Consider the following 12,096-nt stretch of genomic DNA (forward strand, 5'->3'; position numbering starts at 1 on the left):
CGCATTAGTGTGACGCATTAGTATAGTGTGACGCATTAGTATAGTGTGACGCATTAGTATAGTGTGACGCATTAGAATGACGCATTAGTGTGACGCATTAGCAGTGTGACACATTAGCATAGTGTGACGAATTAGTATAGTGTGACGAATTAGTATAGTGCGACGCATTAGTGTGACGCAATAACATAGTGTGACGCATTAGTGTGACGCATAAGTATAGTGTGACGCATTAGTGTGACGCATTAACATAGTGTGACGCATAAGCATAGTGTGACGCATTAGCATAGTGTGACGCATAAGCATAGTGTGACGCATTAGCATAGTGTGACACATAAGCATAGTGTGACGCATTAGCATTGTGTGACGCATAAGCATAGTGTGACGCATTAGCATAGTGTGACACATAAGCATAGTGTGACACATAAGCATAGTGTGACGCATTAGCATAGTGTGACGCATAAGCATAGTGTGACGCATTAGCATAGTGTGACGCATTAGCATAGTGTGACGCATTAGCATAGTGTGACGCATTAGCATAGTGTGACGCATAAGCATAGTGTGACGCATTAGCATAGTGTGACGCATAAGCATAGTGTGACGCATTAGCATAGTGTGACGCATAAGCATAGTGTGACGCATTAGCATAGTGTGACGCATTAGTGTGACGCATTAACATAGTGTGACGCATTAGCATAGTGTGACGCATTAACATAGTGTGACGCATAAGTATAGTGTGACGCATTAGTGTGACGCATTAACATAGTGTGACGCATAAGTATAGTGTGACGCATTAGTGTGACGCATTAACATAGTGTGACGCATTAGCATAGTGTGACGCATAAGCATAGTGTGACGCATTAGCATAGTGTGACGCATAAGCATAGTGTGACGCATTAGTGTGACGCATTAGTGTGACGCATTAGCATTGTGTGACGCATAAGTATAGTGTGACGCATTAGCATAGTGTGACGCATAAGTATAGTGTGACGCATTAGCATAGTGTGACACATAAGCATAGTGTGACGCATTAGCATAGTGTGACGCATTAGCATAGTGTGACGCATAAGTATAGTGTGACGCATTAGCATAGTGTGACGCATAAGCATAGTGTGACGCATTAGCATAGTGTGACGCATTAGCATAGTGTGACGCATTAGCATAGTGTGACGCATTAGCATAGTGTGACGCATAAGCATAGTGTGACGCATTAGCATAGTGTGACGCATAAGCATAGTGTGACGCATTAGCATAGTGTGACGCATAAGCATAGTGTGACGCATTAGCATAGTGTGACGCATTAACATAGTGTGACGCATTAGCATAGTGTGACGCATTAACATAGTGTGACGCATAAGTATAGTGTGACGCATTAGTGTGACGCATTAACATAGTGTGACGCATTAGCATAGTGTGACGCATAAGCATAGTGTGACGCATTAGCATAGTGTGACGCATAAGCATAGTGTGACGCATTAGTGTGACGCATTAGTGTGACGCATTAGCATTGTGTGACGCATAAGTATAGTGTGACGCATTAGCATAGTGTGACGCATAAGTATAGTGTGACGCATTAGCATAGTGTGACACATAAGCATAGTGTGACGCATTAGCATAGTGTGACGCATTAGCATAGTGTGACGCATAAGTATAGTGTGACGCATTAGCATAGTGTGACGCATAAGCATAGTGTGACGCATTAGCATAGTGTGACACATAAGCATAGTGTGACGCATTAGCATAGTGTGACGCATTAGCATAGTGTGACGCATAAGTATAGTGTGACGCATTAGTGTGACGCATTAGCATAGTGTGACGCATTAGCATAGTGTGACGCATAAGCATAGTGTGACGCATTAGCATAGTGTGACGCATAAGCATAGTGTGACGCATTAGCATAGTGTGACGCATAAGCATAGTGTGACGCATTAGTGTGACGCATTAGCATAGTGTGACGCATAAGTATAGTGTGACGCATTAGTGTGACGCATTAACATAGTGTGACGCATTAGCATAGTGTGACGCATTAACATAGTGTGACGCATAAGTATAGTGTGACGCATTAGTGTGACGCATTAACATAGTGTGACGCATTAGCATAGTGTGACGCATAAGCATAGTGTGACGCATTAACATAGTGTGACGCATAAGCATAGTGTGACGCATTAACATAGTGTGACACATAAGCATAGTGTGACGCATTAGCATAGTGTGACACATTAGCATAGTGTGACGCATTAGCATAGTGTGACACATTAGCATAGTGTGACGCATTAGCATAGTGTGACACATTAGCATAGTGTGACACATTAGCATAGTGTGACACATTAGCATAGTGTGACACATTAGCATAGTGTGACACATTAGCATAGTGTGACGCATAAGAATAGTGTGACGCATTAGCATAGTGTGACACATAAGCATAGTGTGACGCATTAGCATAGTGTGACGCATTAGCATAGTGTGACGCATAAGTATAGTGTGACGCATTAGTGTGACGCATTAGCATAGTGTGACGCATTAGCATAGTGTGACGCATAAGCATAGTGTGACGCATTAGCATAGTGTGACGCATAAGCATAGTGTGACGCATTAGCATAGTGTGACGCATAAGCATAGTGTGACGCATTAGTGTGACGCATTAGCATAGTGTGACGCATAAGTATAGTGTGACGCATTAGTGTGACGCATTAACATAGTGTGACGCATTAGTGTGACGCATTAACATAGTGTGACGCATTAGCATAGTGTGACGCATTAACATAGTGTGACGCATAAGTATAGTGTGACGCATTAGTGTGACGCATTAACATAGTGTGACGCATTAGCATAGTGTGACGCATAAGCATAGTGTGACGCATTAACATAGTGTGACGCATAAGCATAGTGTGACGCATTAACATAGTGTGACACATAAGCATAGTGTGACGCATTAGCATAGTGTGACACATTAGCATAGTGTGACGCATTAGCATAGTGTGACACATTAGCATAGTGTGACGCATTAGCATAGTGTGACACATTAGCATAGTGTGACGCATTAGCATAGTGTGACGCATTAGCATAGTGTGACGCATTAGCATAGTGTGACGCATTAGCATAGTGTGACACATTAGCATAGTGTGACACATTAGCATAGTGTGACACATTAGCATAGTGTGACACATTAGCATAGTGTGACACATTAGCATAGTGTGACACATTAGCATAGTGTGACACATTAGCATAGTGTGACGCATTAGCATAGTGTGACGCATTAGCATAGTGTGACGCATTAGCATAGTGTGACGCATAAGCATAGTGTGACGCATAAGAATAGTGTGACGCATTAACATAGTGTGACGCATTAGCATAGTGTGACGCATAAGCATAGTGTGACGCATTAGCATAGTGTGACGCATAAGCATAGTGTGACGCATTAACATAGTGTGACGCATTAGCATAGTGTGACGCATAAGCATAGTGTGACGCATTAGCATAGTGTGACGCATAAGCATAGTGTGACGCATTAGCATAGTGTGACGCATTAGCATAGTGTGACGCATTAGCATAGTGTGACGCATAAACATATTCCAGTAACTTTATAATAGCAAATAGTAAATTCAGTTCCAAATTGTTCACAAATATTCTTGCTCATCATGCAAGGTGCTGGCACAAACAGTCGCTTCACACCATAATAACGCTAAATACATATTTCCGAAAACAATCAATCAATCTGCCATGTATCGGTCATTCTCATCAAGAAACCATTCAAATGTTCGAACCATTTGCAGACAAACTTACTGTCTGCACGGCGCTTAATATTTGATGTTGTGGTTAAGGTCACATTGAGAGTTGTAAATGTTGGTGGACCGGGCTAAAGGTCACTTTAGTGACCACTTGTCATCACGCACTTTATATGTAAAGTTAAGGAATAGTTACTGAATAGTAAATAAAGTTAACCACGTAGAAAATGGCAAAATGGTTAATATATATATATATATATATATATATATATATATATATATATATATATATATATATATATATATATATATATATATATATATGTCGTACCTAGTAGCCAGAACGCACTTCTCAGCCTACTATGCAAGGCCCAATTTGCCTAATAAGCCAAGTTTTCATGAATTAATTGTTTTTCGACTACCTAACCTACCTCACCTAACCTAACCTAACTTTTTCGGCTACCTAACCTAACCTAACCTATAAAGATAGGTTAGGTTAGGTTAGGTAGGGTTGGTTAGGTTCGGTCATATATCTACGTTAATTTTAACTCCAATAAAAAAATTGACCTCATACATAATGAAATGGGTAGCTTTATCATTTCATAAGAAAAAAATTAGAGAAAATATATTAATTCAGGAAAACTTGGCTTATTAGGCAAATTGGGCCTTGCATAGTAGGCCGAGTACGACGTTCTGGCTACTATGTACAACATATATATATATATATATATATATATATATATATATATATATATTAACCATTTTGCCATTTTCTACGTGGTTAACTTTATTTACTATTCAGTAACTTTTCCTTAACTTTACATACAAGGTGCGTGATGACATGTTCATGGTAGGTTGTTCTATTCTGACGTGAATTGCTTCAAGAATTTGTAATCTTCTTGCATCTTGGGTTTTGTCTATTATGCAGGTATTTTTGTTCAACATTTCTCTTGTTAGGGTGATGTCATAGGCTTGTCTCATGTGATTCCTGGGGGCACCGGATTGAAGACGGCATGTCAAACGCCTCGTCAGCTTGGTCGACGTCATACCAATGTACTTAGATTGAAGGTTACATCCTTCGTGGGGGCAAGTGTACATGTATACAACGCTTGACTGCTGTAGAGGGTTCTCCGTCGGCTTCGGCCTGCTTTTAATAAGGAGTTCAGAAGTCTTCTTGGTTTTGTAGAATATTATCAGGTTTATGTTTTGGTTAGGAGTAGTGCTTTTTACTCCTTTACGGATTATTTCTTTCATTATTCTTTCCTCTTTTATATGTTCACTGTGCATGGTTGATTTGTAATATAATTTTATTGGAGGTGTTGTGTTTTCTGTTCTAGGTTCTGAATTATACCAACGGTCCAAGTGTCTTCTTATAGCAGCGTTTATTTCCGCGTTGCTATATCCGTTGTTCACCAATACCTGAGTTACTCTTTCAAACTCTCTACTCACGTTGCTCCATTCAGAGCAGTGGGTGACCGCTCGACGAATATAAGCATTGAGAACACTGGCTTTGTATCTTTGGGGGCACTCACTTCTACCGTTCAGGCATAATCCTATGTTGGTGGGCTTGGTATATACGTTGGTGCTTAAAGAGGTTCCTGTTTTTGTTATTAGTACATCCAAGAATGGCAGACTGTTATTTTCACTATTTTCATGTGTAAATCGGAGTACTGACTCTCTCTCTAGATGACTTTTTAGATCAATTAGTTCATCTGAGTCTTGTACTATGACGAATATGTCATCTACATAACGGCAGTATACAGTTGGTTTTTGTCTACTACTGAAGACTATCTTCAATGGTTTCCATGTAAAAATTAGCAAATAACTCTCCTAATGGGGAGCCCATTGCTACTCCGTCTATTTGTAGATACATGTCTCCTTGTGGACTGATGAAAGGGGCTTCCTTTGTACATGCTTCGAGAAGACTCTTCAAGTGTGGCTCAGGTATGTCTAATTTGGGGGTGCTCTCGTCTCTGTATACTCTGTCCAGTATCATTCCTATGGTTGTGTCGACTGGGACGTTGGTAAATAGGGATTCAACGTCCAGGGAAGCAATGATTCCATCGGGCTGAGTAGTTTTGATTGATTCTAGGAAATATGCTGATGATTGTAAACTATAGTTGCTTGGAGTGTATGGAGTGACTTAATGAACTCCTAACTCCATACACTCCAAGCAACTATAGTCTACATTCATCAGAAGATTTCCTAGAATTAATCAAAACTACAAAGGACAGACCGGAATATAATAATGCCAACACAGAAGACACTGCTCAACATAACAGGCCAATTACACCTGATTAATCTTTGTATGTGCTTCGTCCCCCATTTACCCCCTATTTATCCCCTATTTATCCTCTTGCCTTTTCCTATATTCTACTTGTTTTATCACCTGACCCGGAACTGGTATAAATTTAACGTGATCTGTAATTTCTTTTCACTTGAGAATGAACCATGGAGGTTCCAAACGTTGTGCAAATTGTATAAATAAGTGTAATACATTCTATAGTAATTCAGTTTTTTCTTCACCTTAAAATAACGAACATGAGTTTTGGAGAACTCCTCTTTCAACTAAGCCCTGATGCTTGAAAAATAGTTAGAGGGATAGAAGCCCTAAATCAGAAGATAGTAAATACAGAATATGCGGTCATATTCTATGAGACATGTTTAAAAGAAAACCATTTACAACACTACCCTGAGCCACGGTGGTGTTGGGAGCCATTTACAACACTACCCTGAGCCACGGTGGTGTTGGGAGCCATTTACAACACTACCCTGAGCCACGGTGGTGTTGGGAGCCATTTACAACACTACCCTGAGCCACGGTGGTGTTGGGAGCCATTTACAACACTACCCTGAGCCACGGTGGTGTTGGGAGCCATTTACAACACTACCCTGAGCCACGGTGGTGTTGGGAGCCATTTACAACACTACCCTGAGCCACGGTGGTGTTGGGAGCCATTTACAACACTACCCTGAGCCACGGTGGTGTTGGGAGCCATTTACAACACTACCCTGAGCCACAGTGGTGTTGTGAGCCATTTACAACACTACCCTGAGCCACAGTGGTGTTGTGAACCATTTACAACACTACCCTGAGCCACAGTGGTGTTGTGAGCCATTTACAACACTACCCTGAGCCACAGTGGTGTTGTGAACCATTTACAACACTACCCTGAGCCACAGTGGTGTTGTGAGCCATTTACAACACTACCCTGAGCCACGGTGGTGTTGTGAGCCATTTACAACACTACCCTGAGCCACGGTGGTGTTGTGAACCATTTACAACATTACCCTGAGCCACAGTGGTGTTGTGAGCCATTTACAACACTACCCTGAGCCACGGTGGTGTTGTGAGCCATTTACACACCACCCTGAGCCACGGTGGTGTTGGGAGCCATTACAACACTACCCTGAGCCACGGTGGTGTTGGGAGCCATTACAACACTACCCTGAGCCACGGTGGTGTTGGGAGCCATTACAACACCACCCTGAGCCACGGTGGTGTTGGGAGCCATTACAACACTACCCTGAGCCACGGTGGTGTTGGGAGCCATTACAACACTACCCTGAGCCACGGTGGTGTTGTGAGCCATTACAACACTACCCTGAGCCACGGTGGTGTTGTGAGCCATTACAACACTACCCTGAGCCACGGTGGTGTTGTGAGCCATTACAACACTACCCTGAGCCACGGTGGTGTTGTGAGCCATTACAACACCACCCTGAGCCACGGTGGTGTTGGGAGCCATTACAACACCACCCTGAGCCACGGTGGTGTTGGGAGCCATTTACAGCTTCCTGAGCCAAACGGGTTTATAGGTCAGGCAAATTGTAAAGCTTTGGGACGACGCGAATCCGTCATGAATGGAGGAAAATTGCAAAATGGAGACCCGGGTCTATACAGGCCGGGAAGTCATGCATTAATGTACGAGGCGTGGGGGGGGGAGGGGGGGAGGGGAAGTAGGTGGGAAAGGGAAGCGAGAAGGGGTTGTGATGAGGGAGGGGGTGAGGGGTGGGGGGAGGGGGATGGTGGAGGTAGAGGTGAAGGGGTTATAACACAAGACAACTAAAAATATATCATTTTGACGTCGTCACACCTCCAGGGTTGAAGGTCAAGACGTCAACAGTCGTGTAGAGTAGTTAGCCACACATCTTACTGGTGGAGACTTGGGAACCATTCCCCAAGACGCTGGGCACAAGAATGACTAGAGCCAAGACTGAAGAAGTAATCCTTACGCCCAGCATCCCCACCTGATGATCGTGAGATGTGAAGACATTTCCTAGATTCAGCAGCTCTCTCTCCCTTGGGACCTGCTCCTCCCACTAATACTGAAGCACGGCAGACACCAGCACAGCAGCTGCAGGAATATTATAGTATGACTCAGTGGTGGACATGTTGGGGGTGTAAGAAATCTCCATCATTCCAGGAATTATGATGGGGAATGGGGGGGGGGCCTTACCCCATTCTGGAGAAGGGGGGGAGGAGGGGGGCACCAGATCCTTGAGAGGTGCCATAGTGCCCGCTTCACTACCTTAACAAACTCTCAACCATCGTGATCCAGTATTAAAGTTAATTATTAAAGTAAGTGAACATCCGGAACTTATTTCCCCAGACACAGCTCTCTCTCTTATAACATCATACAAGTCTTTGATGTGGAGAGCACTATGGTGATGCCACCACCTTGCAACATGAGTCAGAAGCACCCACTGCAGACGCTTCCGATAACCAGGAGAATATGCAACACAGGATGCACTCAACAATAATAATAGTGCTACACTGGCCTCGGGAGCACAAGCACCTCAGTGTCATCCACAAGTCGGGAAACATAACAATGGTGGTTGACCTCGAAAAGGAGTTAATGACAGTTAAGCAAACCTTCAGTGGCTCAGGACCCTCGACTCTGTGGAAGATTACAATAAGATCGAATTTGGTTCGACACAAAAAAGACAAGTGCTTCAATAAGGTGCCATATCTTCCAGAATAACATTACACACAATCACGCCACAATTACCAAGATAACTGTTTGCTCCATAATGTTGAAACATTTCACCACAAGTCCCTGAACCATCCAACACGTGACGAACAAGTTTAGCCACTTGCACAGTGGCCGCTCCATACATACAGACGCCTTACAAGGTGGAGCCAACCTGAGAGGTTAATAAGACCATACACTCACTAAAAATATGGAAGCTCAGTGAGCTAACTCAACACAAAGCAACTGAAATCAACAACTTGTATAGAGAAATCAACCTCAGACGTAATATTATCAGCCAAGGAACAAAGGCAGGATAAATTCTAAAGATATTCCATTTACAAAACTTCACAGGTCAACAGAGCTAATGAAGCCAACGGCGAGTCAATAATTGCAGATAGTTTCCAGCCAAACTTTCCGGCAATTGAACTCCAAACGATTTCGGGTAGAGTGTTCACCCGAACGTGTGACCAGCCACCAGCACAACAACGGCCGACATCCCGACAACCCATCAGAAGAAACAGATCAGACTATTTCCTGGGAGATCTGAATGTGAAACACCTAGCCATCAGACATGGGTGAAATAACCCAAGCAGCAGAAGCCATACACAGTATATTAACGAACATAAATTAAAACTATGCCTCTCCTTCCCAACTTAGACGTGGCCACAGAGGCTAACCAGAAATGATTCTAACCAAACCACCTCTTCCTAAGCCCGGGCACAGACAGAGGCCAAGCGAGCACAAGGGACTTAACCCTACCAATAATACCAACCACCCCAACACGGCACCTCTCCCTGGCCAGAAGACTCCAGTGCTCAGAGACAGATAACGAGTCATTCAAAGCCGGCGCCGAGGACACCAATCTCACAGATCACAGAGGAGAGGAAAGGTCCACCATAGACACAGAGCCAAGTAGTGGAGAAACATGGAAAAATACATGAACCCCCCCCCCCCCTAGCTGCCCACACGACGTTCCCACACTCTCCAGCATCTTAAGGACTCTAACACTGCTAACTAGACATAGCACTCTCCTAGAACTTATAACACACAGAACGGAACGACACACTTGTAAAACACTGCATTGCAAACTTCAAGATGAACTACAAGATGAACTACAAGATGAACTTCAAGATGAACTACAAGATGAACTACAAGATGAACTACAAGATGAACTACAAGATGAACTACAAGATGAACTTCAAGATGAACTACAAGATGAACTACAAGATGAACTTCAAGATGAACTACAAGATGAGGTGCAAGTCGAGCTGCCAGATTTATGCAAGGCAGAACATACCAAAACAATGGAGTGATGTAACGAGTCAAATTCGGACAGATTAAAACACGCAAAAAAGTTCTTGAGAAAAAGTGCAAGTAAAGAATGGAGACTCGACCCAGGAGAAGAGAACGTCAATGTCGTCTTGGGAAAAAACTTTCCTAAGTTTTTTGGGAACAAGGGCAGAACAAGGGCAGAACAAGGGCAGAACAAGGGCAGAACAAGGGCAGAACAAGGGCAGAACAAGGGCAGAACAAGGGCAGAACAAGGGCACAACAAGGACAGAACAAGGACAGAACAGCACAGAACAAGGGCAGAACAAGGGCAGAACAAGGACAGAACAAGGGCAGAACAGCACAGAACAAGGGCAGAACAAGGGCAGAACAAGGACAGAACAAGGGCAGAACAAGGACAGAACAAGGGCAGAACAAGGACAGAACAAGGGCAGAACAGCACAGAACAAGGACAGAACAAGGGCAGAACAAGGACAGAACAAGGGCAGAACAAGGACAGAACAAGGGCAGAACAGCACAGAACAAGGACAGAACAAGGGCAGAACAGCACAGAACAAGGACAGAACAAGGGCAGAACAGCACAGAACAAGGACAGAACAAGGGCAGAACAAGGACAGAACAAGGACAGAACAGCACAGAACAAGGACAGAACAAGGGCAGAACAAGGGCAGAACAAGGACAGAACAGCACAGAACAAGGACAGAACAAGGGCAGAACAAGGACAGAACAAGGACAGAACAGCACAGAACAAGGACAGAACAAGGGCAGAACAGCACAGAACAAGGACAGAACAAGGGCAGAACAAGGACAGAACAAGGACAGAACAGCACAGAACAGCACAGAACAAGGGCAGAACAAGGGCAGAACAAGGACAGAACAAGGGCAGAACAGCACAGAACAAGGACAGAACAAGGGCAGAACAAGGACAGAACAAGGGCAGAACAGCACAGAACAAGGACAGAACAAGGGCAGAACAGCACAGAACAAGGGCAGAACAGCACAGAACAAGGGCAGAACAAGGGCAGAACAAGGGCAGAACAGCACAGAACAAGGGCAGAACAAGGGCAGAACAAGGGCAGAACAAGGGCAGAACAAGGACAGAACAAGGGCAGAACAGCACAGAACAAGGGCAGAACAAGGGCAGAACAAGGACAGAACAAGGGCAGAACAGCACAGAACAAGGGCAGAACAAGGACAGAACAAGGACAGAACAGCACAGAACAAGGACAGAACAAGGACAGAACAGCACAGAACAGCACAGAACAAGGACAGAACAAGGGCAGAACAGCACAGAACAAGGGCAGAACAAGGGCAGAACAGCACAGAACAAGGACAGAACAAGGACAGAACAGCACAGAACAAGGACAGAACAAGGACAGAACAGCACAGAACAGCACAGAACAAGGGCAGAACAAGGACAGAACAAGGACAGAACAGCACAGAACAAGGACAGAACAAGGGCAGAACAGCACAGAACAAGGGCAGAACAAGGGCAGAACAAGGACAGAACAAGGACAGAACAAGGACAGAACAAGGACAGAACAAGGGCAGAACAAGGGCAGAACAAGGACAGAACAAGGACAGAACAAGGACAGAACAAGGACAGAACAAGGGCAGAACAAGGGCAGAACAAGGACAGAACAAGGACAGAACAAGGACAGAACAAGGACAGAACAAGGACAGAACAAGGACAAGCCTACAGTAAGCAATATGAAAAAAAATGTTCAGAATAAACCCTGAGGAAAATGTCAGCTTTTCCCCAATAAAGAAAAAGTAATTATAATTCTTGAGGAAAACAGAGCCGTGCAACTTTACTTCCGTCGCGAAGACCTGATCTTAGCAACACTTGCAATGAGTGCCACCTTAAGGAGTACTGATCTTAGCAACACTTGCAATGAGTGCCACCTTAAGGAGTACTTTTTTTTTTTTTTTTTTTTTTTGAGATATATACAAGAGTTGTTACATTCTTGTAGAGCCACTAGTACGCGTAGCGTTTCGGGCAAGTCCCTGGAATACGATCCCCGCCGCGAAGAATCGTTGTTACAACCAAGTACACATTTTACTGTTGCGTTAAACAGAGGCTACAGTTAAGGAATTGCGCCCAGTAA

General features: G+C 43.8%; 4 protein-coding genes across 4 annotated transcripts; 1 reads left to right on the forward strand and 3 right to left on the reverse strand.

The window, feature by feature from the left end:
• Positions 1-229: 229 nt before the first annotated feature.
• On the reverse strand, positions 230-694 carry LOC138350850 (histidine-rich protein PFHRP-III-like). Its single transcript, XM_069302290.1, has one exon. It carries the CDS (start codon positions 692-694, stop codon positions 230-232), a length of 465 nt encoding a protein of 154 aa, XP_069158391.1.
• Positions 695-2,059: 1,365 nt separating this feature from the next.
• LOC138350851 (histidine-rich protein PFHRP-III-like) lies at positions 2,060-2,596 on the reverse strand. The gene has a single exon (XM_069302291.1). It carries the CDS (start codon positions 2,594-2,596, stop codon positions 2,060-2,062), a length of 537 nt encoding a protein of 178 aa, XP_069158392.1.
• Positions 2,597-2,790: 194 nt separating this feature from the next.
• Positions 2,791-8,755, reverse strand: LOC123753026 (histidine-rich protein PFHRP-II-like). The gene is made up of 2 exons (XM_045735034.2): positions 8,735-8,755; positions 2,791-3,576 (listed from the first exon to the last, which is right to left on the reverse strand). Exons 1-2 carry the CDS (start codon positions 8,753-8,755, stop codon positions 2,791-2,793), a joined length of 807 nt encoding a protein of 268 aa, XP_045590990.2.
• A 1,356-nt stretch (positions 8,756-10,111) lies between these two features.
• LOC138350852 (uncharacterized) lies at positions 10,112-11,728 on the forward strand. Its single transcript, XM_069302293.1, has one exon. The coding sequence runs from the start codon at positions 10,112-10,114 to the stop codon at positions 11,726-11,728; it is 1,617 nt and encodes a 538-aa protein (XP_069158394.1).
• The last annotated feature ends 368 nt before the right edge of the window (positions 11,729-12,096 follow it).

The sequence above is a fragment of the Procambarus clarkii genome, chromosome 47, assembly GCF_040958095.1.
Source record: "Procambarus clarkii isolate CNS0578487 chromosome 47, FALCON_Pclarkii_2.0, whole genome shotgun sequence".
Taxonomy (NCBI): domain Eukaryota; kingdom Metazoa; phylum Arthropoda; class Malacostraca; order Decapoda; family Cambaridae; genus Procambarus; species Procambarus clarkii.